The sequence below is a fragment of the Manis javanica genome, chromosome 12 (genome assembly GCF_040802235.1).
Source record: "Manis javanica isolate MJ-LG chromosome 12, MJ_LKY, whole genome shotgun sequence".
Lineage (NCBI taxonomy): Eukaryota > Metazoa > Chordata > Mammalia > Pholidota > Manidae > Manis > Manis javanica.
Genome location: NC_133167.1, coordinates 26,855,899 through 26,879,170, shown reverse-complemented (window position 1 = coordinate 26,879,170; position 23,272 = coordinate 26,855,899). Strand labels below are relative to the sequence as shown.

The window sequence follows — 23,272 nt, the reverse complement described above, 5'->3', positions numbered from 1 at the left end:
ATGAGACAACTAAGCAGGTAAGATGATTTAGATGCTGAAGGTGTGATGGGCTTACAAAGAACACAGCCCTAGGGAGGCAGCTACTGTTCACCAAAGCTGATCTAGCCAGCCTGCTGCTAAACGTCCAGTGTGCCAGAACAGAGACCAACACTGATGCCCTGATAATGGCACTATCCCTTGAAGATGCCAACTAGCCTCTTGGTGACTTGTTGATTACATTGGGCCCCTTCCACCTTGGAAAAGGCAATGATTCCCTTTGACTTGATTCAGCACATATACAGCTAAGGAAGCTGCAGGCAGCAGCTTGGAGGCTAATACCTTGCAAGGATGGAGCACCATCTTTCAGGATGCAATATATACCATAAATCAATATAGTGTTTTGCCCAAATAGGTAGAATACATGAATCCAGAAGCCAAGGGATGAAATTAAGAGTGATCCTGTCTACCATTGCTCCTCCTTGGGGAATCTGTGCTTCCCTCAACCCCCTCCTGTAGATACTATGGGTCTGGAGATTCTAAATCCCACAGTAGGGCTGCTTCATCAGAAAGACTCCTATTAAAGTCTAAGCTATGGCTGCCACTTGGTCACTTTGAGCTCTTGTGCTAAGAGGCCAGCAAGCAAGGAAAGGAGTTACCATCCTGGGAAGGGTAACTGGTCCTTCTAATTGGAAGCAAGTAGGGCAGCTACTACCCCATGTGGGCAGGAAAGACTTTGCCATCTAGGTGATCCACTGGGGCATTTTTGGTACTGCCTTGCTCAATTTTACAGCAAACGGGCAAGTACAACAGTCACATCTTGGAAAGGAATAGAGACTAAGGCTCAGATCCCTAAGGATATAAAGCTAGTCAATAGAGCTAGTAAGTCACCTAGACCAGCACTGAGTGAGGGGAATCTATAATGGAGAGTAAAAAAGAGGTGATGAGTATCATTAAAGCCCTGAAAAAATGTGCAGGGGAGACTGCAGGCCATTTGATGAACCTTGCTCTTGTAAAGCTGCCCCAGGGAAAGACGCCAACTGGAATCCCAGAAGGGCTATTCTCAGATGGAGCGCGTGTGAACTTACATGGAGCGCATGTATCCAAAAGGCACAACTGGATAGTAGAGCAGATCCATCTTGTATAGTCCAGATTCCCCTTCATGATCAAGGCACTCATTCCCTCAGCCACCAGGTAGACTGGCTGCTGATGGCTCAGTGCTCAGTCTCCAGGAATTGACCTCAGTCCAAGGAAGTTCCCTTGCCTAAGGTTAATTCCCTCCCCCAAGGGCAGCCCCAACCGTTAGTAACTGTTAGCTGTGGGAGTACAACACCCCAGCCCCCTTGCCTATATTTGGGGTCGCTCTGGAGGGTCAGCCCAACTTCAGGGTCCCTTCGTGGGGCCAGCTGAGCCTTCTGTTGCAGCTCTTCGGCACTTCACCTTCTGTTGCCCAGCCCTGCTGCTCCCATTCCTTCCTAGGATGTTGTTCCCAAGGGCAACTCCTCAGTAAAGGAAACTCCTTCACCCAGATATCCATCTCAGGCTGTTTCTGGGGAAACAGTCCCCCAAAAGGGTATTTCAGATGAACAAGTCCCTGATGTCATTAGAAATCACTATGAAAGAGAATTAACAGTTTAAAAATTCAATATAAGCTACCTGGTTTCTTGGGGGGGAAACCAGCCAAATTTATTCTACATATTGGTTAGGGTCTTCTTTGTTCTACTGGGTATTAGGGGAAAGTGCATAAATAATATTTTGAGACTGATAACTGGAATTTATTAGTATTAAAATATCAACAGTACATGGGCATGTATTGTAAAGGCTTACCTCCCAAACATGAGGATGTTGTGTAATTTTATGTATCCGAAAGTCAGGAAGATTCTTTTGCAAGTAGTCTGCTAGAAGTTCTGCTTTAGCATAATATGGGCAATCTGCTCTACCTAAAAGAGTTCAAAGTAGCGATGTTTTTTTTTTATCACATAGCAATTATCACATAGTTATAAGTATTTGCCATATAATTACAGAATTAATCAGTTGTGATAGGTTTTATAACAGAATTAAAGTATAAACTACAACCACATAAACTTTTGATTTTTATTATATTGCTAAAAATAAAACAAATTTCATAAGAGGTCAGATTCTCAAGTAATAAAATGTGGAAAGGAAAATAGACTACTGAATATTTACTCTCTTCTAGTTCTATGCTTAGACCTCACCTCCTCTAAGGGGCTGCCATGCTACTAATTAAGCATGAACCACTGAAAATGAACCACTCATTAGAAGCCACTAAAAGGCAAAGTGTGAAGTGAGGAGTGGTGGTAAAATCACATACAGATTTGATACATGTGGTAGGGAGTATTGGGGGAAAGAGAATGAGGGAGAAAGGAGTTTGGGATAACTTCTATTTTCAGGCTTGGGTAGGTGATCCTGACCTTGCTAGAGAGAAATCATGGGAGAGAAGTTTAGTTATAGACAAATTTAGTTGGAGATATTTGTAGTTTATCTAAGTGGGTAGGACCATCAGGTAGCTGTGTGTGTAAGTCTGATGTGCAGGCCCCACGTAAGGGATTAAGATGCAGACTTTGCAGCCATCAACATACAGGAAATTAAGCCACTAAGTGGATGGGATTGGGTGTCTGATAGGAGAGAAGGGGCGAGAAGGGGCAGGGGCCAAGTGCAGAATCCTCTCTATAGCATTCTACCCTAGTTACTCCTGACCACTAATTCTTTAACCTCAGGACAACTTCTAAGTCATCAACCTCATAATTCCCCCATGTCTAGTAGCTTTCTTGTCTAATTCAAATCCATGGTACATGCATTCAAACCACTCTCTGGCTCATGCCTTAAACTATCTTGCTCCACTGTGCTTCTGGCAATCAGCCTGGTAAAAGCCCCTGGTAAACCTGATTACCTGCTTTTTCTGTGCCTGGATCCCATCTCCCAGGTACCCCTGGGGAAACATGGTAAAACCAAGCAGAGAGGTGGCATTACAGATTCATGGTCACCAGCCTCACTCAGCCTTCAGCACTGCTTGGAGATCCCTTCGTTTCCCTTAGTGGCACTCTTTTGTTCTTCACAATTACTGTGCCAAACTTTGTCCACTTTCTGCAGACTTTTTCCTTCTCTCCATCTTTCTGTCCTATCAGAAGACAATAGACAGCCTTGCTTTCTACTTTAAAAAAGCTAAGCCACATCTTACAAAAGGCATCAGTTGGGAAATCCCCTAGCCTCCTGCCACCACACCTACAAGCCTGCCTGCATTTGGACTCATCCTTTCCTTCCTTCTATTCAGGTCTAGGTCTAATCTCACCACTTATGCCCTGAAGACCACCCTCTTCTGCCTTCTGAATTGCCACTAATTCTGCCCAATTGGTCGTCCTCTTTCTAGCATGTTATCTCTATTTGTAATAGCCCTTTTCTATCATCTTTAAATATACTCATCATAAATTTAAGTTCACCCTGTCCTAAAAAACAAAAGGCCCATGTCTTTTTCTAGCTATTGACTTCCACCTGTCCCTTTCTATTAAAACATCTTGAAAGAATTCTCTACACTCGCCATCCCCAGTTCTTGATTTCCATTTGTTTCTCACCCCACTGCAATCTGGCTTTTTCCACAATTCTTTAAAAGGGCACCAAGGACCTCTGTGTCACTAAAGCCAGTGGATACTTTTTGATCCTTCTCTTGTTGACCTTTGGCAGCTTTTGTTCCCCCTTTTGATTCTACCCTTTTGAAACCCCCACGATGGTGGGGTTATTCTTCAGGATTGCTTCCTCCTTCTCTGGCCACTCCTCACTATATTTTGTAAGTTCTTATTACTCTATCAATCCATTAAAAGGTTAGCATTCTGAAAGGCATCTTGTCTTCACACTGTGCATTTTCCTGACTAGTCTCCTCCACTCCCTTGGTTTCAAGTAGCAATCTGTATGTCCAGTTCAGAACTTTCTCCTTGTACAGAAGTCTATGCCCTCCTATATTTTTCCATCTCTTTCTGAATGTCTCAGAGGCACTCCGCATGTCTATGACAAACTTTGCTACCACTTCCTCGCTAAATCTTCTCCTTCTCTTTTGTTCTTTCTGTGCATCTACCCAGTTATTTAGAAGTATTGAGAGTATCCAGAATATTAAGCCTACTCTTCTTTTTTCCAGACTCCTTCTCTACAGTTATCCAAACCAGTGCTTGAGAACAATCTTAACTTCTTCTCCCTTACTTGCCTTCCTCCACACCATTAGACATCTAGTTCTATAGATTCTGTCTTCCCAGTATCACTCAAATCCACTCACTTCTTTCCATTTCCATTGCCTACCATTGTAGGCCAGGCCACCATTATCTCTTTCTTGGACTCTAGCACCTAACTAGGGTCTTTGCATCTACTATTTCTCTTCCAACACTGCAGAGATAACACTCAGATAAAATGTAAATTTGATTATGTTCTCCCCTTCCAAAACATCCCATGTACTTTGGATAAAGTTTAAAATACTGGACGTGTTTCACAAGAATCTGCATTATCCAATTCTGATCTCAGCCTCTGATACGCCTTCCTGTACTTTTTGCTCCAGTGTTACTGAATCTTTTAAAATTTTTTGCTTATTGTAACCTCTCAATCATCACCAAACTAGCAAATTAGCTCCCCTCATTCCAACCACACGCCTTGCCATTCATGCCTATAAATTACTCTCCTCCTTCTACCTCCTTTCTGTGAGACAATTCTTTCTCATCTTTCAGATCTGCTTAAAAATCACTCCCTCTGGCAAGTCTTTGCCTGACTAAATAAAGTCCCCTGTCATGGCTCCTATAGAGTTCTGCCCGAACACTGCCACACATGCAACCTTGTCTGTAAGTTTATTTACCACCATCTTCTCAGCGTACAGTCTGTCAGTGCTCAAAAAAAAAAATTCTTCTGAATGACTAAAGAAGCAAAGGAAATAGATTCTCAGACAGATGGGAGATGTCAATTGTGGTAATGCATCAAAGAGGTTAAGTAGGACAAGTACTGGTAAGGGCCATTTATGAAGGAGGTAGAAGCTAGATGAGTTAGAGTAGGACCTAGAGATAGAAGAGCAGTCTACTCTTTCAAGAAACTTGCTGAGAAAGGAAGGAGGCAGGTACAATATTCTGTTGTAGTAAAAATCTCTTTCGTGGTTTCTCGGATGCCACCGACATTTCCAATCCTTCCCTCCACTGCTGATAAGGTGGGCTTCCTAAAATGTAAACCCATTAAGGATACTCTCCTTGAAAACTTTCACTGACTCCTCATTGCTTTCAAGATACAGTTTTTACAAGAGTTTGCTTGGTGCACTTGAGGTGCAAAGATCTGGCTCCTCAGGTCGTCATTTTCACCATATCCAGAGATAATAGGGTGTTCTAGCCTTTGTATTTTCATCTGGAATGGCATTCCTATCCCAAACCTTCACAAATCAGTTCCTGCAACACCTAGAGTTCTGTGTACGTCTCCCTCATTGCATAAATCACGCTGTTTCAAAACTACTTGCTCACATGCTTCTGTATCTATCAGACTGAAAGGCCCTCTAAGGGAGGGATCTGTCTTCCCTCTACTGTGTCCCCAGGGTCAACAATGTTTTGCACATTGGGTGGTCCATACAGAGGTTGGAGTTAGTAGAACAGAAGCCAGTTAAGATCACTGCCAATTGGCCACAGGGGGTGAGAAATGGTAGGCGTTTTGAGAGCTCTGTGGACGGACGCGGGAATCACTCACCAGCCAGCACGAATTTGGCCATGGTGAAGCCGAGACCCCCGCCGCGAAAACCCGGCTCCGCGGTTTCCTGGCAACCCTGCCGCCCGTGGCATGGCGCAGGCGCTCTTTGACGCTGAGCGCGGCGGTCTGGAGCTGGGCAGGAAGGGTTAGGTGCTGCGGGTACACGATCATACATTGCCTTTAAGAATCTCTGTGATCTCTCTGGTTCCTGTTCCTGCAGCTCGAAAAACTTGTTATTCTTTTTGGTAGACTTTCTTTTCTGTAGACTTTCTCCAACCGCCGCGAACCTACATTTTTTTGACCTATGAAGGATCCGTAATCTCGCGATACGCGCAGCTGCCGGGGACGCAGTCATGGCGGCGCTGTGCATGATCAAAGGGTTCTGACCTAAGGTGAGTGGTGGGCGAGCATAGGTGGTACTTCACCCTAATTTATTATTTTTCGGGTGAAAGTTTTAGGAGTTTCCCCGGGCATTAAGTTTGGGGTGGGGGGGGGTTAATATTGCGCGGCCAAGCTCCGGAAGGACCGGCTTCTGACACTGGTTCTGACATCTAGTGAGACTGGCTGGTTGCATCTTTTTCACGAGCGCAGGCCACATACAAGCATCCCTTCAGTTTGCTCCTTCCCCTCCCGATCTGTCTGAGCCTCTATACTTTAGTCCGGGTTCGGCTGTTGCTAAATCTTTATGTTTTAAAGTATCCATCAACATTCAACTCTTAATTTTCATTGAACATATGTTCAGGGGAAGCTTTATGGGAACACTTGATGACCAGAAATCCAGGGTTTTTTTTTTTTTTAAACTTATTTATATAACGACTACTTCCAAAGTATCCTGACTCCTTTAAGACAGCTTACACGTTGTGGTAGAAGTAGGAGACGCTCTTACTGGTAAAAATAGTTGTACAGTTTTAATGTAAATCTTCATTGTCTCCATAGGTTCCTGTTTTTAATTAAAGGCATTTTATTTCTTGAAAAGCGTCGCTTTAATTTTTATTCCTTTCGTAATCCTTTCCTCTATAGGAAAACAACCGCATGTTTGCTCATTCACCAGTAGAAGCAACGTTTGTGTCATACAACTTGAAAGCCATTTGAAAGTGTTTCAGTGGATAGCAAAATGAATCACAGAGCAGGTTCCTTTTTATGGAATCTCAGACAACTTAATACTTCAGTTACAACAATCAGAACTGTGAGGCTGTACAGTTTGGGATTTTGCAGACCAAATATTGTTTATTCACACTGGAACCCAAGAAACCTCTTAAATAACTTTGATAATGGAGTGCAGTCATCTATTAGATATCTCGTGCAGGATTCCTTAATTTTTAAATCAGGAGATGACAACTTTCAAATAAAGGGCATAAGCACGGTAACAGTTCCTGCAGTTGACAGACTGCTTTGTCTTAGAAGACTGTCCTTTGACTCAAAACACTCTCCTGTTCCTGATGATGATTTGAAGAAAATGAATGAGGCCACTTATGAAGATGTTCTCATCAAAAAACCCAAACCAACCCCTAACAAATGCAGAGAACTGTCTCAGGAGTGTAATTCCCTGGTTGATGTGTTAGATAAATACTCAGAAGTACCAAGATATCTTAGTAATAACTATCTCTCAGCAATGTGGTCAATTGCCAAAAGGATGTCTGAAGACCAGAAGCGCTTTGAAAAACAGCTGATGTTTAGCCACCCTTCATTTAGCCAACTGTGTGAACAAACAATGCGAGAAGCCAAGGTCATGCCCTTTAACCAGTTGCTGTTCAGTCTTCATGCTGTGGTGAAGCTTGGAATTCCACAGAACACTCTGCTGGTACAGACTTTGCTGAGGGTGGTCCAGGTAAAATCTAAAGGAGACTTAAATCTCCTTTTACTCAATTTGGCATATCATTAAAGAAAGGGAAATAGAGATGTAGCTTCCTTGAAGGAGACTATTGGGAAATGGTAGCTTCCTTTATATTTGTTCCTGCACATACATGATTTAGAGATCATAAATTAGCGAGGTCTTTCCTTCTGTTTGCTATGGAAATCTATGAAAACTTGCTCTATTTTTCTTTTCCAAAGCTGAGTAATGAATAATAAGCTAAAATGAAGAGAGATACAAAATGTTCAAGGGAAGGTTGGGCAGTTGAAGGAAGGAGAGAAGAGAAGGGAACTAATATTTACTGACTACCTACACCTTTTACCTATATAATGCAATTTAATCCTCAACAGCCCTGCAAGGTCAACGTTACCTCAGTGTTGCAGATGAAGAGACAGACTTGTGATGTTAAGCAACTTGGCCAAAGTCACACAGCTAATGGAATCATTTATGCATGCAGTAAACATTTATTGGGTATGAACTTGTTACTGCACTTGTCACTAGGAATATAAAGATGTAGAAGACATGATTCCTGCCCTTGTATTCTAGAGGGGAAGACAGGTATTTTGTAGGGAACTACAAAAATAACCAACATTCATTTAATGAATCATACAGTTACTGAGTTATATGAGCACAAGGGGATACAATTATGAATAAAATATGGCCACATAGAGCTTTTAGTGCAATGAAAGAGAAATAGAATCTTGTGAGAGTGTATAACAGGATCCAAACTAGTCAGGAGAAGGCCTTCATGATGAGAAGTAGAGTTGTGAGAGGAGGATACAGGATTAGTATCTGGTCATAATTAAATAATTTTTAAAAAGACAGTAATTTCCTGAGGATTATCTGGCATAAATCTATCAAACTCGAGAGCTGGGTACATAGGTGTATGATAGTTTTTAACTTTAACTTTTTACATTTCTAATTTCCATATGTTCTCAACCAAGAACTGATTTTCAATTTGTGTGTGTCTGTTTAAACTACAGAATTTCCATGTTTATTTGATGGACTGTGTTCCCTATATAGTTACTGAGAAGAGATTATAGTAAGTCACTTTACCTCATCAATGATGCTCTTACTAGATCTTGATAGGTGTTTACATCAGTGTAGTATCTGCATTGGGGAGATTGAAGCAGTTAAGTATTTGGAGTCAGAATATCTGCGTATATGATCGTAACTCATTGACCTGTTGGGATGTTGTGAAGATATTTTAGCTAGAAATGAAAGGTTAGTCTGTTGTCAGTGAATTTGCCCTTCAAACACATAGTCAAATGATCTTTCCTTTCACAGCAGAGATTGATGGAATGTTGTAAATTGTTACGGAAACCCTTCTACAGGAAGTGAGACCTATTTTTTTCTCTCAGCCTTATTCATCTCATCTGGTTCTGACTTGAGATTTTTGTGCCTTGTTAGTCTTGTAATTTTAGCAAAAGAGTGTATCTCTTTTAACTTATTTCCCAGTTGTAATCACAACTACTCTTGTGAGGTGTATAGACTAGTTGGGATTTAATTGTAGAGCACTGGTAAACTATGTTGTTACTGTTCACTTCCCAGATTATGCTTATTGCTATTTCTGGAACCTAAATTAGTATTCTAACCCAAGGGGCCTGAAGGAATAATCTGGGCCCTAAGGCTCTTCTTGAGACTGAGATAGTTGTGGTGAATGTGACAGCAGATATGGATCAGAAAATTCACAACTAAACTTAACAGTTTGATACCAAGGAGAGGATATAGGGAATTTATAGGGGCACAGCTATCTAGGGTTCTTTAGGGATGGGCAAATTGTTCCATATACCTCAGTGGCTCTTATATTGCTACACTTGCTATCTTCATGACCTTGAGTCCTTAGAAGAGGTAAAAATAATGTTAGATAAAGTTACTTCAGAAGCAAAGAAATATAGTCAATATCAAATGGATTTTCAGCAAAAATGGTGAATGTAAAAAAGTGTTGATGCATAAAAAAGTGTATATTGGGTGTTTGGAAAATGCACTATGTGTGACATCCCAAAGGTGCTTTTATTGCGGACTAACTGTATGAATTGCTGGTTTGATACTTAATTCTTAAGTGGAAAGCATCATTTCAGTAGATTGGCTTGGGTAAGATGCTCTACTATGGGCTCATTACCAATAGTGCTTTTGTGATTATATTTCAATAGGAGCGTATCAATGAGTGTGATGAGAAATGTCTTTCAGTTTTGTCAGCTGTTTTAGAGGCAATGGAGCCATGCAAGAATGTGGACGCTCTTCGGATAGGACTGAGGTGAGAAGACTATCCTGTGCTTTCTTCACGTGGCATTCTGTGCTCCTCTTACATCTCAAATCAAAAACTGAGATGAACGCTGAATTTTATTGGGGTAGGAGGACACTTTGTTAGTACCTATAGCCTCTAATACCTTAATGAACTTAAAATCTTGACTCTGTATCAGGTAAAGTTGTAAATAATGCTGCTTTTAGGGTGCACCAGAAGAAAGATGTGGGTAATATTGACATTTAAATTGATCTTAAAATGTAGTACTGAGGTGGGCTGTGGGAGAATTGACATGTATTCAATTCATAAGAGTTATTTGGCTGCTATGTGGAGGTTGCATGACACTGGCCCACCTTGAAAAAGGAACTTGAGTTTTAAAATCAGTGCAACTGATCTAATGTCATAGGTCAGTGAGAATAATAACTAATTCCCTTTTTCATTGATTGTGCATTGGGATAGCAGTATATCTCCTGATGTGATTTTTTTGTTCATAATGATAGCAGAATAACGTGAGAAGAAACAATGCTAGACTGGTTCTGGATCTTTCACTAATTATATGTAATTTCTTGGGCAGGGAGTCATTCCTATGGGCTTCTTATTTCTTGCCTAGTCGTAGGAGCTGGACCAAATGACTTTTAAGATTTCTTTTCTGGTTTTAAGATTCTAGGATTGTGGTATTTATCGTGTTTGATTACAGGATACTAGTTGATCAGCAACTTTGGAAAATAGAACATGTCTTCACATTACAAGTTGTGATGAAATGTATTGGAAAGGATGCACCAGATATTCTTAAAAGGAAACTGGAGGTATACACCTTCTGAATTTTCTCTAGTGAGTGAGATTTGAAAAAATTTCTTGTGACCTGCTATCACTTTCTGAAGTCAGTTTTAGGAGGATGTTGTGCTTTGGGGTTAAACTTTGCTAAAGTAAAATAAGAGAAGTAGATTTATATTTATTTGTGTATTTAATGTCCATATATTTAAATAACTTAATCTACATATTACTTTATAGTTTATATATTTGAGTCATTGTGTTCAACTTTATACTTTTCATTTCAAAATAAAAGTTTAACATATTTTGCTACAAATGATAAATTTAAGTTTGTTTTTTTTTTTAGATGAAAGCCTTGAGGGACTTAGGCAAATTTTCTACATTGAATAGTCAGCACATGTTTGAGGTACTAGCTGCCATGAATCACCGTTCTATTTTACTTCTGAATGAATGCAGTAAGATGGTCATAGGTAAGAGGATTTTTCTTTCATGATTTTTAGCATCTCACCTGTTTTGGACTACATTTGCTCTATTTTAGAAACTTTGCTGTTACATGAAAAATATCTGATGATATGGTTAGATCTAAATGTTATATTTGCCTATAGATTTTTATTTTTTAAAAAATACAGTAATTTTTTTTTTTTTTACAAAGAAACAAAAGTATTTAATATAGAGAATCTTGGATCTAGTTTTCAAAACTAGTAATTTTTGTTTATTTAACTCATTTTTAAAGATAACATCTATGGGTGTCCTTTAAAAGTATTGATCAACATACTGCAGTCTTGCAAAGAACTCCGATACTATAATTTGTATCTTTTCAAGGGAATAGCAGATTATGTGGCTACAACTTTTGACATCTGGAAGTTGAAACATGTAAGTATGTTGAGAGTTTAGAATAAACCTTTAAACTTTCAAGAAGCATATTACTTTGTTTAGCATTCTAATTATTTCTCTATCAAGGTTATGGCAGTTATGACCAAAATATTCTAATGGTAAATTGACTTGAACGGCTAGCTTCTTCACATTTCTATCTGGAGTTACCTGTTAATATTCTATTCAATATTTTGCTCCATCTTTCTATCTGAAATAAAAATTTTGTTATCTAAAGTTTGCCCTTGTATTTGTTTTTCAAAAGGTTGGATGGTATTTTGTATAATTAGGATCATTTTTGTCTTTCTACTTTTTCTTTGTTAGATTTAGAGTAATAAAAAATGGGTGATGTGACAGGTTTTTGAAGAACAAAATGTTATTACTTCAGTGATCCTGTCTGTTGTCTATTTATGGATATTAACTTGTGTCCTTAGTAAGAGCCTTTAAATTTGGGGGAAATATTAGTACTGTAAACATTTAAATGAAGCAGTTGGTAAAAACTTGTTTTCATAGTAAAGCAGTGGTAACCATGTAAGATCATGAGGTTTGGTATACTTTAGAGGAGAAGGTGAATATTGAGTTTGCTATGGAAATTGATTTTGGAAAAAAAAGTGCTAATTGTGAGAAATTCCAAGAGGTGAACTGGAAATTTTATTTTAATCATATTATTTCTGTTCCCATTTATAGCAATTAGTACTGAATATAGAAATTTTTGAGTTATCTCTTATGTATTAGAATGGAGGAAGTGGAGCAGTTCAAAATTGAGTTGGTCATTTTGCAAACTTTAGAAAAGGTGTATTTAAAGGAGTGTTCAAATCTATTATATGAAAAGCACATAAGAAAGGATTTATCTTTAAATGAAATGGAAATGTAGAAACCATTGTTTGCTCTGGTTCTCAGCTAATAAAAAGAGGTTGCTTATTCTACCTATTCAAGAATTACTGGAACGGATTTTGTGGGGAAAAGTTAATTTTATTTTTAGGGTAGTCTCTCAATCAGGACAATTTTATTGCTGTTTAAATTTTTTGAGATCTAAAGATATTGTTACTCGCATATTGTAGTTACTAAAAAGTTTTCCCTCAATTCACTCTTTTTTTAAAGGTTATTTCTCTCCTCATTTTATTTGCAAACCTTGGCTTTCGACATACCGGTTTGATGGACTTACTTAAAAAGAAAGTAATAGATGAACCTGACTGCCTAAACATCAAAAACATTGTCCCTATTCTTCATGTGTATTCTTCTCTCAATCACTTCTATGAATGCCAGGCCCGAGAGTATGTACTTTCTTTTTAACTTTTTATTGCCAAATAACATTCTTACAGAAATGATTACAAATCATTATAAGCTCAGTGAATTATTACAAGTGAACATATCCATGGCTAGAAATAAAACAGTACTCCTGATTCATGAAGTTCAACAATTTTATCTTATTTTATTCTTGCTATCCTTTCTCTTGCTTGTTTCTTTGTTTTTTATGATGTATGTGTTAATTTAGCATAGGAGTCCTCATTTCAAACTCTCCCAGCTTATTCTCTTAGCTCCTGAGTTCATAGTTCAGTTTTGACCCTAACTATTCATTTGGCCCCAAACTACTGCTTTCTATTCTTTCCATTTTAACTACAGCCATGCACTTCTACTATTAAATACAGCAATTCCTCAGTTACACTAGGTTTTAATACCTCTGCTTTCTACCCAGAATATCTTTTCTTCCTCTCAAGATCAGTTAGGGTTCATCAAAAACCAGAAACACAAATAAAATGTCATTTTTTACAAGAGTGGTTAAAACCACAGACTGGAGACATCTTGTTTAGGTTTGTATCCCAGCTCTGCCGTTCACTGTTGGCAAGTTACTTATCTGTGCCTCAGTTTCTTCATCTGTTAAAATGAGGATTAAAAAATAAGGGTTGTTTTTAATTGCAGTGAGCTATAAGGATTAAATGAGTTAACCTATGTCAGTTTCTTAAAACGGCTGGTACACAGGTTAAAAAAAAATTTAGAGTGTGGGTCACAGAGGCCTTGGAAAAATAAACTGGGGCAGTTCTGAGAGTCTCAGTAGTAAGATTCACAGACCATCTCTTTGCCATTATGTGGCTTGACTCCAATTGCTTTCTGTCCTTGTGGTTTTCTCTCAAAATTCAGATTTCCTAAAGAGAAAATCTGGTTGACTGAGTTTGGGTCAAATGCCCATCCCTCTCAGGCAGGTAATCAAAAAAGTGATGCTGGCCCTGCTAGGAAGCAGCTGCCCACTGTGCTCTCCACTGTACTGGAAGACTCGGCACCTACTGCCCTGCCTCGTCGCTCTCAGAGCCCCTGTGCTTGTTGTGTCTTATACACGTCTCTGGTGGAGCTCTAATTATTTGTCAGTGAGCCTGTCTCTGCTTCTCATTTGGAAAGTCCTCTAGAATTACACCCAGCTTCCTGTTACTCTGAATTTAGTCCAGGGCCTCGCACAGAATAGGCATTGTAAAAAACAGGATGAACTGTATCCCTCTTCCCTTGGCTTGGTTTTCTTTTGAGGCTCCTATGTACCTCCTATAGTTTCTTGACAAATAATGTCAAGCTGGGTGGTAACTAATATTCCAGAAACAGCTCCACAAATTCCATGGGATTAGGATTGGTTGGTTAGAGAGTTTTTCAGCTATAGGCATCCTAAGAGATAACTTGGTCCAATAAAATTGTTATATTTGAAATAGAGGGGGTATAACAAAGAACCGTAACCAGTAACAAAGGTTGAGAAATTGAATAAAACACACGAGGAGCAGAATCATACAGAAGGGGAATCATGAATATTGTACTTCTGTCTGACATGCTTTCATGTATCCCATGGTTCTCAACTGGGGGTGATTTTCCCTCCGAGGGGGCATTTGGTAATAGCTGGAGGCATTAGTGTTCATGGCAGGGGAAGGGGAAGAGAGGAGAGTTCTCTTGTCCCCTAGCAGGTAAAGGCCCCAAACGTCTTCCGGTGCACAGGACAGCTCCCCGGCAAAGAACTGCCTGGCCCAACATGTCAGTAGTGCTGAGACTGAGAAACCCTGATCTAACCCTTACTCTCCCACTTCAGCATTTTGCCCGTAAAGAAATTAGGGCAGTGAGAGTGTGGCTGGCTGATCACTCAAGATTAATCAGTCAGTTTCCTGAATGCTCATGAATGTGTAGTTGTCTGAATTTGGTATTCTGAGGATTATAGAAAAAGCAGTTTGTGTTCCCTGTCTTTCTTGTCATTTCAGTCCTTTGATTTCTTCTTTTCTTGTTCTGAATTTACCACCTAAAGATAATCCCAGACTTGCAGCCTAGTCATTAGTGTGCCTCTGACCTCTGGGACTCCTTTGGGTTGCATGTGACCACTGTAGATCCACAAGTGTCTTACGTTGAGAAATTCTGAAAGTCAGCTCATTCTTTTTGAAACCACTTTATTGAGGTATAACAACATGTTAAAAAACTATGCATATTTAATATATACAATGTGAGTTTTGAGCTCATTCTTGACACATCCTTTTCCACTAACATTGTACTCATCATGTCTTCCTCATCTAAGTTTGTTTATTTAGTCAGAAAACATGTACCAAGCAGTCAGGTACTTAGGACAAAGATGAAAAAGATAACCATCCTTTTTGCCAGAAGATTCTGTGTAATGGGTAAGGTAGACACATAAACTGGCAATACAGTGTAGAACAAAAATTGGAGTGATGAGTTTTATACAGGATATATGGCAGGAGAGGAGGGAATTGTCAGGATGCTTGCCAGGAGAAGTGGAGGGTCAGAGTGGATGCCAAACAGTGCTGCTGTGAGGAATGGTACCTTAGCAGACTTAAAGATGGATAGATGGGAGTTAACTGTGGGCAGATAAGCAGGAAAGAACATTCTGAGTAGAAGGACTTTATATTCAAGCGAGGCAGGAAAGAAACAGCAGAGCAGGTGCAGGGAATGGCATCTACTGGGTGTTGCTGAAGCATGAGGTACAGCAGGAGGAGGGGATGAGAGAAGACTGAGGTACTACCACTTACTCAGTATGTGTATCTGTTATGAGAAGGACACTGCACCTGAAAGACGTGTGCACACCTACTGCAAGCCTACTTTTCTTCCTCCTTTGAACTCCTTAAACTACTGGTTGTATGGCATCTCGCTAGCTCTGCCATGACTTTGTCTTCTGTTCATGTTTGGAAGCTGACCTTTCTTTGTTCCCCTGCAGGTTTCTAGAAGTTATGGCTAGTACTGTGACTACTTATCTTTACCATGTCTCTTCTGAAAACCTATTGAATGCTGTGTGTTCATTTTGTATGATGAACCATTTTCCCCTGGTCCTTATTAATCAGCTGCTCCAGAAGGATGTCATCAATGAGCTGCTGCTGTCAGGTAGGGTGTCAGTGCACAATGGTGACTGAAATGGGCAGTACCATGAACTACTACCTGTGATTCTGAATGATGTCTTAGTTGGAGCAGTGATAGTTAGAATGAACAGAGCAGACACTACTAAGGAAGGACTGAGAATGGTGGAGTCAAAGGTCAGTGCTTAAACCTGCAAACCTATGGAGCCTTATTTTTTTTTTTATTTTGTTATCATTAATCTACAGTTACATGAAGAACATTACGTTTACTAGGCTCCCCCCTTCACCAAGTCCCCCACACAAACCCCATTACAGTCACTGTCCATCAGCATAGTAAGATGCTGTAGAATCACTACTTGTCTTCTGTGTTGCACAGCCCTCCCCGTGCCCCCCACAACTATACATGCTAATTGTAATGCCCCCTTTCTTTTTCCCCCCCTTATCCCTCCTTTCCCACCCATCCTCCCCAGTCCCTTTCCCTTTGGTAACTGTTAGTCCATTCTTGGGTTCTGTGATTCTGCTACTGTTTTGTTCCTTCAGTTTTTCTTTGTTCTTATACTCCACATATGAGTGAAATCATTTGATACTTGTCTTTCTCTGCCTGGCTTATTTCACGAACATAATACCCTCTAGCTCCATCCATGTTGTTGCAAATGGTAGGATTTGTTTTCTTCTTATGGCTGAATAATATTCCATTGTGTATCTGTACCACATCTTCTTTATCCATTCATCGACTGATGGACACTTAGGTTGCTTCCATTTCTTAGCTACTGTAAATAGTGCTGTGATAAACATAGGGGTGCATATGTCTTTTTGAGACTGGGAAACTGCATTCTTAGGGTGAATTCCTATAAGTGGAATTCCTGAATCAAATGGTATTTCTATTTTGAGCTTTTTGAGGAACCTCCATACTGCTTTCCATAGTGGCTGAACTAGTTTTCATTCCCACCAGCAGTGTAGGAGGATTCCCCTTTCTCCACAACCTCGCCAACATTTGTTGTTTGTATTTTGGATGGTGGCGATCCTAACTGGTGTGAGGTGGTATCTCATTGTGGTTTTAATTTGCATTTCTCTGATGACTAGCGATGTGGAGCATCTTTTCATGGGTCTGTTGGCCATATGAATTTCTTCTTTGGAGAAGTGTCTGTACAGCTCCTCTGCCCATTTTTTAATTGTATTATTTGCTTTTTGTTTGTTGAGGTGTGTGAGCTTTTTATATATTTTGGATGTCAACCCTTTATTGGATCTGTCATTTATGAATATATTCTCCCATACTGTAGGGTACCTTTTTGTTCTATTGATGGTGTCCTTTGCTGTACAGAAGCTTTTCAGCTTGATATAGTCCCACTTGTTCAATTTTGCTTTGGTTCCCTTTCCCAGGGAGATATGTTCATGAAGAAGTCACTCATGTTTATGTCCAAGAGATTTTTGCCTATGTTTTTTTCTAAGAGTTTTATGGTGTCATGACTTACATTCAGGTCTTTGATCCATTTCGAATTTACTTTTGTGTATGGGGTTAGACAGTGATCCAGTTTCATTGTCTTACATGTAGCTGTCCAGTTTTGCCAGCACCATCTGTTGAAGAGACTGTCATTTCCCCATTGTATGTCCATGGCTCCTTTATCATATATTAATTGACCATAAATGTTTGGGTTAATATCTGGTATCTCTATTCTGGTCCACTGTTCTGTGGCTCTGTTCTTGTGCCAGTACCAAACTGTCTTGATTACTGTGGCTTTGTAATAGAGCTTGAAGTTGGGGAGCAAGATTCCCCCAGCTTTATTCTTCCTTCTCAGGATTGCTGTGGCTATTCGGGGTCTTTGCTGTTTCCATATGAATTTTTGAACTATTCATTCTAGTTCGTTGAAGAATGTTGTTGGTAATTTGATAGGGATTGTATCAAATCTGTATATTGCTTTGGGCAGGATGGCCATTTTGATGATATTAATTCTTCCTAGCCAGGAGCATGGGATGAGTTTCCATTTGTTAGTGTCCTCTTTAATTTCTCTTAAGAGTTTCTTATAGTTTTCAGGGTATAGGTCTTTCACTTCCTTGGTTAAGTTTATTCCTAGGTATTTTATTCTTTTTGATGCTATTGTGAATGGAATTGTTTTCCTGATTTCTCTTTCTATTAGTTAATTGTTAGTGTATAGGAAAGCCACAGATTTCTGTGTGTTAATTTTGTATCCTGCAACTTTGCTGAATTCCGATAGTAGTTCTAGTAGTTTTGGAGTGGAGTCTTTAGGGTTTTTTATGTACAATATCATGTCATCTGCAAATAGTGACAGTTTGACTTCTTCTTTACCAGTCTGGATTCCTTGTATTTCTTTGTTTTGTCTAATTGCTGTGGCTAGAACCTCTAGTACTATGTTGAATAACAGTGGAGAGAGCGGGCATCCCTGTTTTGTTCCTGATCTCAGAGGAAAAGCTTTCAGCCTCTCTCTATTCAGTATGATGTTAGCTGTGGGTTTATCACATATGGCCTTTATTATGTTGAGGTACTTGCCCTCTATGCCCATTTTGTGGAGTCCATTGTGATTTTTCCTTTCTCATTTCTGATTCTGTTGATGTGTGTAGATTCTCTTTTTCTCTTAATAAGTCTGGCTAGAGGCTTATCTATTTTGTTTATTTTCTCAAGGAACCAGCTCTCGGTTTCATTGATTTTTTTCTATTGTTTTATTCTTCTCAATTTTATTTATTTCTTCTCTGATCTTTATTATGTCCCTCCTTCTGCTGACTTTAGGCCTCATTTGTTCTTCTTTTTCCAATTTCGATAATTGTGACATTAGATTATTCATTTGGGATTGTTCTTCCTTCCTTAAATATGCCTGGATTGCTATATACTTTCCTCTTAAGGCTGTTTTCGCTGCGTCCCACAGAAGTTGGGGCTTTGTGTTGTTGTTGTCTTTTGTTTCCATATATTGCTTGATCCCTATTTTAATTTGGTCATTGACCCATTGATTATTTAGGAGCATGTTGTTAAGCCTCAATGTGTTTGTGAGCCTTTTTACTTGATTTGTACAATTAATTTCTAGTTTTATACATTTGTGGTCTGAAAAGTTGATTGGTAGAATTTCAGTCTTTCTATGGAGCCTTCTTTAATGACAGGTCCTCCATAGGGAAGGCAGGAGTAAGAGACATCATTATTGTTCCTCTTACTTATATTTTGTACATTTATACAAAAACTAAATGTTCTCTTTATGCCTTGAACAAAGGTATTGTACTTCCTAATCCTTAGATGTCACATTTGAAGCCAAATTAAGTGAACTTTTACAGCTATGAACATGTTGTTACCCTTGGCCTTTAAATGAGGGCACAGCCTGTTAGATCAGGAAACCAAATAATTAACAAAATAATGAATTTATTTACTCTTGGAAGCAAATTAATTGCTGACTTTTGTCTTTAATTAAATAAGGAACAGCAGTATATAAATACGGTGATATGTGTGAGAGAGTAGTTAAATTCTTTTAGCGACAGTGTTATGAAATTTCAAAGTTGAACTGTAAGGAAGGTATAGCATGTGCTGATCTTTCAGGCAGTCTAATGTGGGGGGGAAACAGCCTTGAACCCAGGAGACCTGGATTCTGGTCCCAACTGTACCTTTAGTTGATTATGAGGCATTTTGACATTCCTGAGCATTTCCTCATCTATTTAGTGAATTAAATCACCATGAAAGATATTTTAAACCTTAAAACATTATCAAGTACAGGGAATGATCTAGATGCTATGGGTACTGGGGAAACACAGAGAGATTCCTCTTGATAGGAAACAGATAATCAGAAATACACGTGCATTAGTACATTTCTTAAATGTGGCATTCATAAACAATTAATAGTGCCACAAAGTCAATAAACCTTAACTGTATATTTTCTTTCTCTTTTTTTTTTTAGCTGACATGAAGAGGAATGTTGGCAAGCTTCATATTTTGGCTGCATGTCTAAAACTCGATGACAATCCTTTTCAGAATGCCAAAGACTTAGTGCTGCCACAGCTACCCTCCACGCCTCTGTACCCAAATGCGAAGGTTGCAGAGGTGCTGAGTAGTCTACTGGGAGAAAAGTACTTTTCTGAAAACGTACAGTTGCCACATAAATATCATATTGGTATAAGACTTTATATGATTTTCCTTTTTTATTTTACTGATTTTCCCTTTTTTCTAACAAAAATTGAGTTCACTGTGGCAGGTTTTGTATAGTGCAGCTTGGGCTCTGGAGCTGGACTGCCTGGTTTGGGTCTCTTGCTGTGCTGCACACATGCTGTTAGGCACTTGCCAGCTTCCATTTCTTACTTGTCAAATGGCAGTAAGAGTAATACTACCCACCTCATAGGGTTCCTGTGATTGATGAGATTATGTATGTATAACCCAGATGAGTGTCTGCTACATGGTGAGCTCAATATATTTTAGCTGCTGCCCATTATCATTATTGTTAGTAGTAACAGACACTTTGAAAGAGAAACTCACTTTGAGTAATGTTTGAAAAATCAGTATCAATTTTTTTCTTTCAGATTTTGAAATCAGAATGGATACTAAAAGGAATCAAGTGCTTCCATTTTCTCCTGTGGATTTGTCAACTCCTGCTACAAATATTCAGAGGTTGTTTACATATATTAATTTGTTGAGCTTTCTAAATTTTAAATCTTAATTCCCAAAGACTTCATATTAAATAGCAGTAACAGTACTAAGACTTTATAGTTGTATGGAGCTTTTCATCTATGCATCACCCCTTAGGTGTAAGTGTGGGTCCTGTGGTTGAAGACTGGACTAGTGTTGGGCCAATCAACAAAATAGGCAATTTTTAAAAGTTGGGTTTTAAAGCTAAGTAGTTCAGTAAAACAGTGCTTAACATCATTGAAACTACCAGTGTATTGTAAATGTCTGACAAGGTAATGTAATAGTGATCAAAATAATTAAGTTTTCTATAGAAACCAAATATTCAATAAACATTTTGCTGTACTACCAAGAAGACCTTTCTAAAGGTAGAAAAACTAACTTTTTAATTATGCTGTATTGTGTATGGGTTGTGTTGAAATGAATACACTGCAAGTAGGGTGTCTCTGGGAAAAGTGTGATGCTGTGTGTGAGGGAATGTCCTACTTTTTAAGCAGGTTCATCAGATCATGTTGCACACAATCCGTGTCAGTCAGCCTTGGTGGAAAGGCTTTGCTAGGCCCTGTGGGACACACAAAATTGAATCAAACATGAATCACGATCCCCAGGAACTTATGTCCCCTGTTGCTCAATAGGACATGCATATAAATACAGTAGAGAGAGACACAGAAAAGAATCAGTAGGGATTCAAGCTCTTATCTACCCAGCCTTCTCCGTTCACATGCAACATCTGTAACTTTTACCCCTTTCTGAATCCATCTAACTCATTCCTTGGCCATCGTTTTCAACTGCTATCTTTCCTATTCAGGTCACCCATATCCCCTCAAAAGTTTCTCTCCTACCTTTGAAAGCTAATTTCCCGTTTTTAGGTGCTCCACTGTTCTTACACAATAATATAATATAGTAGCCTAATGTACTGAGAAGAAGTTAGGAATCTGAGCATGCCTTTACAAATTTCTCTTACTTTATCTCAATTAATAGCCAGAGTACAACAGAAGACAATAAAGATAGAAGCAAACTTAGTATTTCCAAAAGGCCGAGAACAATGAGAAAACAAATTACACCTTCCGCATTTGTTATACATACAGATGTTATCTTTTTAACAGTCTTGCCTTTCGCTTTGTGTTTTTTTCTTTGTATTTGATCTCCTCGTTCTGTTTTTTATGTGTTTCTCTCTGGTAGAGAGCATGTACAACATGTGCAAGAAAAGCATTTACTGTTTGGTATCCTCTCCATTAGTTTTTCTAGCAGCATAAATAACTATGTGAGATCAGAGATGAGCACCACTGCACAGGAACGCCTCAAAATGGGTACTTTCTTAACTGAAAGTTTTCCTCATTGACATTGTAGCCATCCTGGAAGATTGTTGAGGGATTCAAACCTGCTTTGCATTGTCAGTACAAAGCAATTATATAAGCTTTCGGTTTCTGAAGTAGCCTTCATATCCTGGAGGACTAAGATAGTAGGAAACAGTGAAGGCTGTGCCCAGTGGAAAGCTCAGCTTGGAAATCTACAAAGAACAGAAATGCACAAGATTATAAATGGTAATCTCCTTAATAACTAGTCTCCTATGTGTATTTTTGTTTTTAGAGTGGCTGTACTGTGTGTTCCTAAATCTAATTACTGTTTGGATTCAGCCCACCCTAGAGGATTCCTTGCTATGAAAATGCGGCATTTGAAAGTAATGGGTTTTCATGTGATCTTGGTAAGAAAAAAATGCTAATGAAATATTATTTTATTGATATCCATTCTGCCAGGAATGTTGTCATTGAAGTTGGCTCCAAGGGCTCTAGTGAAATTGTCAGGAGTAGTGAATAAGTGTTTTGGTTATTATTCTCCTTGAAAAAGAACATTTCCGATAGATGACTTGACTTCTAGTCAGCTGATTACTATTATTTACTAGAGGCTTTCTAAATGCAACATTTGGTCAGCTTTAATCCTCTCTGTTAAGAGGGAATATGTAAATAATGTTTTTTCTTATTTAATTTAAGACACATGAAGCCATATTCAATTTCTAGGTTATCTTGAATGAGGGAAGGAAAAAAGATGTTAATTAAAGCTTTGTTTTCATGGGCCAGTGTGAGGTTGTTACAGAATGTTTGTCACTAGAAAAAGCTGGATGGTTGTGAAGAGGATGGTTAGTCCTCCTCCTCTTACATTTCATTTTGATTCCAAGTACCATAACTTTCTTGAATAGCCTCTCCAGATGTCTCTGTACGGAGCCAAGAACTTTATAAAGATAAATTTATATTAATGTTAATGTTGACATCTATCCAAATGCCACTCATTTGGTCTTACACATATGTCAGATGTAAACATTTGATTCTTCATCATGATACTTTAATATCCAAAAATGAATCATGCACAGACTACTAAGGTTAAGATGACTCATTTCTCTTAATGGAGTTCTTAAAATTCCACACTGATAATTATATGTGTTCTAAGTTGGAAAGGAATTTTTGCACAATATCTTTAGAGGACCCTTAAAGTTTTTATAATTCTCACTGTTAGAACTTTCCTTAGCACATAGTCTTGCTAAGCTAGTCTTGCTGAGTAATTATAAGATATTTGCTTTTAAAAAGCAGTTGGCTTAATGTAACTTTAATATGCTTAAATCTCGGACCAAGCTTTTTTCATTTTTTTATGGGTCATCATCATCTTGCAGACTGATCGTTTTCCTTTCTTTGTTTGGTAAGGTCAATAATTGGGAGATGGAAAAACTAGAGATGAAGGATGCAGTCAAATTTTTGAAGACTCAGATCTATTCATCTGAAGCCTTTCCTACTGGTGGTGTAAATTTGCAAAGCACACATTAAAGTGAAAAGCAACTTTTTCATATTAGGAGAAGTAAGTTTGTAAAAATAACATTAATAAAGACTACAATTCACTTGTCAGTGGAATTCACCTGA

At 38.7% G+C, this 23,272-nt stretch overlaps 2 protein-coding genes across 12 annotated transcripts in view; one reads left to right on the top strand and one right to left on the bottom strand.

The window, feature by feature from the left end:
- Positions 1–6,061, bottom strand: part of LOC140844976 (putative malate dehydrogenase 1B) — a 25,349-nt gene extending 19,288 nt beyond the window's left edge. For all 9 annotated transcript variants that reach the window (XR_012123580.1, XR_012123581.1, XM_073218235.1 and 6 more), the window contains exons 1-2: positions 5,692–6,061; positions 1,804–1,916 (exon numbers count right to left, since the gene is read on the bottom strand). Coding sequence is in view for 7 of the 9 variants with exons in the window: in XM_073218235.1 (XP_073074336.1) it covers positions 1,804–1,916; positions 5,692–6,061 (483 nt within the window). In the remaining 2 variants the exon portion in view is untranslated. The remainder of the gene's footprint in view (positions 1–1,803; positions 1,917–5,691) is intronic.
- On the top strand, positions 5,945–23,272 carry LOC108408858 (FAST kinase domain-containing protein 2, mitochondrial). Of its 3 annotated transcripts, XM_073218231.1 has the most exons (13): positions 5,945–6,083; positions 6,712–7,519; positions 7,894–8,014; positions 9,734–9,800; positions 10,486–10,594; positions 10,906–11,029; positions 11,293–11,432; positions 12,531–12,703; positions 15,619–15,782; positions 19,645–19,857; positions 20,261–20,348; positions 21,954–22,068; positions 23,060–23,272. In XM_073218231.1, the coding sequence occupies exons 2-13, from the start codon at positions 6,806–6,808 to the stop codon at positions 23,177–23,179; spliced, it is 2,148 nt and encodes a 715-aa protein (XP_073074332.1). In that variant the 5' UTR covers positions 5,945–6,083; positions 6,712–6,805; the 3' UTR covers positions 23,180–23,272. The 3 variants fall into 3 exon arrangements, with proteins under 3 accessions (XP_073074332.1, XP_073074333.1, XP_073074334.1); XM_073218232.1 differs by lacking the exon at positions 7,894–8,014 and having other exon boundaries at positions 9,697–9,800; XM_073218233.1 differs by lacking the exons at positions 7,894–8,014; positions 9,734–9,800; positions 10,486–10,594.

Bases quoted from the DNA above. Each gene is read 5' to 3' on its own strand.
- LOC108408858 (XM_073218231.1), top strand. From the start codon at position 6,806: ATGAATCACAGAGCAGGTTCCTTTTTATGGAATCTCAGACAACTTAAT. The intron at 7,520-7,893 runs GTAAAATCTAAA...AATCCTCAACAG, and splicing joins CTTTGCTGAGGGTGGTCCAG to CCCTGCAAGGTCAACGTTAC. The intron at 10,595-10,905 runs GTATACACCTTC...TTTTTTTTTTAG, and splicing joins TTCTTAAAAGGAAACTGGAG to ATGAAAGCCTTGAGGGACTT.